The sequence below is a fragment of the Alligator sinensis genome, unplaced genomic scaffold, assembly GCF_000455745.1.
Source record: "Alligator sinensis unplaced genomic scaffold, ASM45574v1 scaffold656_1, whole genome shotgun sequence".
Lineage (NCBI taxonomy): Eukaryota > Metazoa > Chordata > Crocodylia > Alligatoridae > Alligator > Alligator sinensis.
The window spans coordinates 278727-285712 of record NW_005842333.1 but is presented as its reverse complement, the minus strand read 5'-3'; the positions used below and the strand labels follow the sequence as shown (position 1 = coordinate 285712).

At 44.0% G+C, this 6986-nt stretch overlaps 1 protein-coding gene across 2 annotated transcripts in view; it reads left to right on the top strand.

Moving 5' to 3' along the window:
• Positions 1-6121, top strand: part of LOC102373329 (threonine synthase-like 2) — an 11940-nt gene extending 5819 nt beyond the window's left edge. Inside the window, exons 7-9 of one of the 2 annotated variants that reach the window (XR_003095244.1) lie at positions 1819-1944; positions 3121-3215; positions 4219-4334. Coding sequence is in view for 1 of the 2 variants with exons in the window: in XM_006028658.2 (XP_006028720.1) it covers positions 1819-1944; positions 4219-4370; positions 5377-5593 (495 nt within the window). In the remaining variant the exon portion in view is untranslated. Of the gene's footprint in view, positions 1-1818; positions 1945-3120; positions 3216-4218; positions 4371-5376 lie in introns of those variants that run through there. The other variant, XM_006028658.2, reaches the window with a different exon arrangement.
• The last annotated feature ends 865 nt before the right edge of the window (positions 6122-6986 follow it).

The window sequence follows — 6986 nt, the reverse complement described above, 5'->3', positions numbered from 1 at the left end:
CTTGCGGAGGCTGAAGAGGTCCAGGTGCCCCAGTCTCTCCTCATAGGGCTTGTCCTGCAAGCCCTTAACCATACGAGTGGCCCTTCTCTGGACCCTCTCCAGGTTATCCACATCCCTCTTGAAGTGCGGCGCCCAGAATTGCACGCAGTACTCCAACTGCGGTTGGACAGACTTACTGTCTGTCTTATTCATTCCTTCTTATGTGCTTTGCTATAGTGAGCAGTGTGTGCAGGGGTAGTATTTTGGCTTGGTTTTGGTTCTAATGCAATAGCTGTGTTGCTTAGTGTTAATAATTGGTCAGACTGGCAGAGACTTTGCCTTGCTTTTGGAGGGGAAGGTGGCGATGTTCGTGTTGGTCCTTAATTCTTATGGGAGTGTGTTGCAAAGTCTCACACCAACCTCCAAGAAAGAGGAAGCAGAGACAAGCTTTCCTCCTGCGGTAGATTTTTTTGGGTTTTTTTGCTGCTGTTCCTGAAAAGAAGTTGCCAATTGTAGTTTTACACCTTGGAGCTGAATAATCCATACTCTGGGCCACTAATTTCCTTTACTTTCCAATATATTTTGCCACCCTCTTGGAAGCCTTCTGTGAAGCATAGATTCATGGATGTTAGGAGCTGGAAGGGATCTTACAAGATCATCGGGTCCAGCCCCCCTGCACATGGGCAGGAAAGATTGCTAGGGTCAGATGACCTCAGCAAGGTGTCAAGTCATTTTTTTAAAGATCTCCTGTGTAGGTGATTGTACCACTTCTGGGATGAGTCTGTTCCAGACACTTGGCGCTCGAATTGTAAAGAAGTTTCTTCTTATGTCCAATCTGAAGCAATCTTCAAGCAGTTTGTGTTCATTGTTTCTTGTCTTCGCTTGGGGTGCCTTAATGGAGAGATGCTCCTCCAGGCCCTGATGTACACGCATGAATTCCTGTGACTTGCAGAGGCTTTCAGGAGATTGGTTTCAATGAGCCTCAAAGGCTCCTTATTTGGCAGTACGGATTCGCATGAGTTGCAAAGGGATTGTGTGCCAGGACTTCATTATAACATGTGGTTAAGATGACCTTGGAGGAGACAGGCAAGCAGACAGGCTGATCCAGAAGGGAAGGAGTGCATGGTGTGCCAAGGGTGAACTCTATGATGCATTACAGTTCCTTTGAATTCACATCCATATGAAGCGTCTCACAGTATAATGCTATGCGCTTGCCAAGTGAATTACATAAAGCAGAAGATGCATGCTAAATCAAAAGAAGGTCTTTTGTGCATCAATGCAAAGCAATTTATGGCAGTAAAACTAAAGATATACCAAAACCCCTTTTCATGTATAGATCAGCCCTTTAACTATGAAATCCCTTGTGAATGGTTTTCCAGAAGAAGCAATTCCAGGATCATAGTGGCAGTAACACGCAGACCAATTCTTCAGTAAAAAAAATAAAGGGCCAGAACAGAGCCCATCAATCAATCTTTAACTCCGATTGATCACACTAGTGGTGTAACTATTAACATCTACTAATAAAATTCAATCTGTTCCCCCACCGCCAGGTTTAGTTGGCTAACATTGTATTTTCTGTACCCTAGTTGTGTTCCTCTCCTCACCCCCGTCCCTCTTATGTTAGTCCCTCGCTCGGGCTCTCTGTATTTCCCTACTGGCTTTGTTATCTTTTGGGGTTCATAACTCTTAACATCTACTAATAAAATATCAAGTATGACCGAACCTGAGATGCAATAGCATCTAAGGCACTGAGGGTACCACAAGCAATTGGTTTTCCAATCGTCTGCATTTAATCTTTGGTAGATGGTGATTCAAGCATGTCACATGTGTATTTCCTAGGATCCTTACAACATGGAGAGGATCTTCTGGTTGCTTTTGGATGCCGACAGCGGCCTGATTAAAACTCTGATGGAGCAGTTTTGTATGTCTAAAAGCCTTAAACTCCCAGAAGAACTGCACAGAAAGGTCAGTCACCTTGCACAAGTCCAAGGAAAATATTAACCATTACTGTGTTAAAAGATATGCTGTTTGGTTTTGCAAGGGCTTTTGTCCTGAAGTCTAAAACCTCCACAAGAGGAGGATAGTGGAGTGAAGCTTCCCAGAAATCCTGTGCATATTGTCAAAGAATCTGTCGGATATTTCTCTTTAATGAACACAACCAACCCCCCCAGCCCTACAATTATTTTGATGGGATTAAACATTCTTCTTCAGTGGTAGGACCTGAATCCAACTGTATTGCTAGGTCATTGGACTAAATAAGAGTCTACTAAGGGCTAGATCCCATTCCACATGTTAGGTGACCTGAGTGGACAGAGGTGCCAGGTATGACCCTTTCCACCCTGCTCAAGTCCATCAAAAACTGTTTGCCCAAAAGGTGGATGGGTCTTTCTCATCTCTTCTTCGTGACTTTGGCCTAAGGGTTAAAACGGCTGCATTTTGCCACAGTAGATATGCTTAGTTTTTTCAGGGGGTTGAGCATGGTGAAATAAGATGGCATTTCAGGTGTGGGCATGTGACCTGATTCCTGCGTAACCATTTTCCTGAATTTTACTCCATTCTGAAGTAAGGAGAGGCCAGCTGACCCAGGCTGGCTGCCTGGATTGGGGGCTATGACAGTACCCAGCATCCACGTGGTGAGAGAGCTGGTTTGCATTAAGCACACAGCTACCTGGGGAATGAAATAAGATTAGACCGGGGATGTCAAACTCATCAGGCCCGGTGGGTTAGATGAGGAGCATGGAGCCAGTCTGCCGGTTGGACTGGCTCTGTGCACTGAATCTAGCACCTGGCGGGACGGTGGAGCAGATGACAGGATCTGCAGGCTGCATTCAGCTTGTGGGCTTTATCTCTGATGCCTGATCAGGGAAGTGGACACAGAACTGTTATGTATGTGTAAATCATGCTGGTGTATAGTTATTCCTCTCTTCCGACAGATGGCTTTATCCTAGAGTGGAATGACTTGTGCCAATAACACTGTTGTGTGTTTGCCCAACTTTTACTCTGGAATAAATCTGTTTATTCCAGAATAAATGTGTTGTGTGTCCATATAAGTGCCTAAAGCCCACTTATATAACAAATAACTGGATCAGATTCAACAGTCCAAAAAGTCTTGGCATAACTTTCTCTTTTCATTGGTTCTAGTGACTTAAGTGGGACTACACATGTTTAACATTAAACAAGTGTATGGTGAATCAGTGTCCAAACTGAGTGAAATACAAAATGGATAAAAATAAAAGGTGATATATTTAATTAATTAATTGCATATTAATTGTTTACATTTCAGTGATCTACATGGAAAAAGGATGTTGGTAAAAGTCCTCTTTAAAGAGCAAAATTGCACCCATTACAAGTATTTGATTTTACTGTATTTTGCTTGGAATCGATTTTTCAAATCCCTGGATTGTTTTTCCATGTTCCCCAACAATGTAACTGAGCTGATCAGGTGGGGAAAAACCTTAGGGCCAGATCATGTTCCATCTGTTAGGTACCTAGGTGGTACCTTGGATACCTACGTCTGATCCTATTCCCCTTTGTTCAAGTTGCTTATAGGAGCAAAACATTAATTTTTGCTTCTAGAAGCAAAGCATGTTTCTTGGAAAAAGCATTAATGCACAATGTGGATAGGCCCTTCTCCTCTGCACTGCTTCTTGTGAATTAATCTTAGGGCTAAGGCACAGGCATGTTTATAAAAGTAGAAGTGTAACAGTTTTGCAGGGGCTCAAGCAGGGAGGAATAGGATTGCACTTAGACACTTAATATAGGTGGAATCAGATCTGTTCCTTGGACTGTCTGGAATGATTCTGTGATGAGATCATGCCTTTCTCTCTGTTGCATGAGACCATCTAATGCAGAAGTTCCCAACCACCGGGTCATGGCCTGGTACCGGGCCATGAAGGGTTGGCTGCTGGGTCATGGCATGGGCCCCCTGCTCAGACTCTTGTCTGTCTGCCTAGGCAAGCAGCTTCCACCACCGGTAGTCACGAGCGGGGTTAAAGCTGGGCAGCGGGGCAGCCCTGGGAGGGAGGCAGCTGGCTCTGTGCACCCCGTCCTGCTCCCGTGCCAGTCCGCAGTATAAAAAAGGTCGGGGACCACTGATTAGCCATGAATACAAGTAGTAACAGCACAAAATTAACTTCAATACCTTTCTTTAATGAATCGCTGTGGGTAGACTTGCAATTCCAGCCATGCTTCTGATTGTGAGAGGTTGTTTTTGCTTCCCCCCACCCTTATGAATCAAAGCTTTCTGAAGCGCTGAGCTCCTGTTCAGTATCTGACGAAGACATCATTCAGGCGATGAGACGCTGCTGGGAAGATAACCACTACCTGCTGTGTCCCCACTCCGCGGTGGCTGTTCACTACCATTACAAGCAGTTGGATTCCCAGCTCAGCAAGTAAGGACTTACTAATGAAAGGCCAGATTCCTTCCAGAAAGACTGCCATCACAGGTGGCATTCTCCATGCTCAGTAGAAGGGCATCCTTAAAGGAAGTTTGCTTCTAGAAGCAACTTTTGGCAACCTGGCTTTCACTCCAGTCTCTCTAGTTCTGTGTGTAGGATGTGTCATGCTGCTGTTGCACTCAAAACAATTTTGGTGGCATCTGCTTGCCAGCAATTTAGTTTTGGCTTCCAATGGAAGGCAACAATTAAGTGTAAATAATTGGTTAATTGCCCCCGTCCCCCCAGGGCACAGCCTAGCAGCTGGGTTCTACTTTCACTTGGGTGGTCAGCGGATAAGATGCAGGCTAAATCACTTGAAGCTGATCATTCTCCAATGCCTTCTCATGGTTCCCCTGTGTGTCCACAAGGACGGACAAGTTCTCCCACTGTTTTCCTGGGAAGAAAATCCCTTTGAGTCTTTGCCTCGGCCTGAGTAACACTATTTGGGGTAAATCTCCTCTGGTGGGTCTGTAGTGAGCAGGGGAACAGGTGTTCACAGCTGGGTATCCCCGTGACACTTAGTTTTTCTATACATTATTAATTTTTCTCTTACAGAGTTTTTTATGACTCAGTTTCAAGGACTGAATTAAACAGCAGCATGCACAGAATGTGCTAGGCAAACCTTGGCATCTGCTGTTCCAAAGAGCAGTTTAAAAACCTGCATGGGGTAGGCCTGGCCCTGTCTCCATTCAGATGATGGGAGTTTTGTCATCCACGTCAGCCTTGCATATTTTGTGTGATTATCATTGCAAGGTTTGACACATGCACACACCATTCTGCAAATGACTACAGCAGTGTGCTAAACCAAATGGGCAGAAGCGCGTGCTCTGCACCCAGGAGAAAGGTTAGCGTTCTAGTTGTGGAAGGTGAAGCTGTACCAGTAGACCTAGGGAGTGTCATCGAAGCAGCACTTCACTTCTGTTCCAGTTTTTTTGTATGCATCCTCATTTTTCTTTTGCAGTACACCCAGGTGCTGCTTAGCCTCTGCTTCAGCAGCCAAGTTTCAGGATGCTGTACTCAAAGCAAGACTTGTACCTGAAGAGCCACCTGAGCTAAAAGCTCTACAAGAGATGGAGACCAGGTCCATCGCACTGACGAGAGAGGAGGACTGGGCAAAAATAATAAAAGACAAAATAGAAGCTATTGCCAAGCGCAGAAGTCTACAGGAGTCCATTTGATCACTGGGCAGCTGTGCAGAGATGTTCTACTTTGCATGATGAAAAAGGCTGACTTAATGGTGCCAACCTTTCTGATATCTTCTCTTCCAAGGAAAGTTGTAACAAACTCGGAGGTTTTAGGATCATCGTGGCACATTTAAAGCAAACTACACAGTCCTGGCATGGGAGCAGACTTCTGTAGAATGGCTTTAACATCTTACAGAAAAGATCTCTTGATTTTACAGGGTTTTACTGTAAATTTATAACGTACTTAAACTCTCGCAAATCATAATGTTTTCATCCCTGTTAGTCAGTATGAAAATCTGCTTTACATTTACCTCCACAGTGCCTTACAAACACTAATTATTAACTGACCCAAATGTTATACATTACTTATCCCATTTCTTTTAGCTCCTAGCAGAAACTCCTTTAAATATCATTGAAGTTATAACAAGCTCTACTGATTTTTTTTTTTTTGATTTTTTTTTGTGAACAGTCACTTGGTGTAGGTAATGAAGATGAACCTTTGTCCCAAGCCCAGCAAATAAAAATCAATGCTGAATTCTGACTGATGTGTCATCCTTTCCATAACTTTTTTAATGATGAAAATGAGTGTTTCGTTAGCTGTCCGCTAGGGAGCACTGCAGTCTAATTTTTTTCCTGTTTAAATAGATCATAAACTGAAAGTGCGTATAAGAATTGTCGTATCCTTTAGAACATCTGGGCGTGCACCGAGTGCTGCGTCACCCTCCCGCAGGACACTTAGGAGTTCATTTTCAAAATTTAGCAGGTGGTGTGCTTCTTTTGCAGGCCTGGTTCCTGCAGTGCCATTCAGTAGCACGGGTACCTGGCTGCCTGTGTGCACAAATACGGGATTTGTATCTGTGGTTTGAGTAATAGGGCTCACAAGTTAGGCCTGTATTTTAACATTCACCTGAATTCAGGCAGTTCACTTTCAAAAATTGCTCCGCAGAAATCACGAATGAGCAAAGAACAAAATGATGTGAAATGAAAATGAAGTCATTCTGTCTCTGAAGCCATTTCGGTAAAGGAAAGGCAGGAGGTATGGGAGATCCCATGTTTTTTGGGATCATTTATTGTGGCCATCACCTGACAGAGGGAATGGTAATATTTTTGGGGGTTGCAATTGGATAATGAATTATGGAACAACTGCAGTGTAGCCTTGCTGTACCTACATTTTCTCTTTTGTGTTTACCATCTGTCTTGTTCACTTCTTCTACCTGTGCAAATAAAACTGCCTTGTAGAGTTTATCAGGCTGGAAGCTTTGATAGCTGGGGAAGGGAGGGTTGGTGTGTTTTTTTTGGCTCTGGGAAAGGTGTGGTTCAGGACTGAGGAACTAGGGAGGCTTGGATTGTGGCTCCAGGCAAAATTTGCCCAAGTTTTCTAACTAAA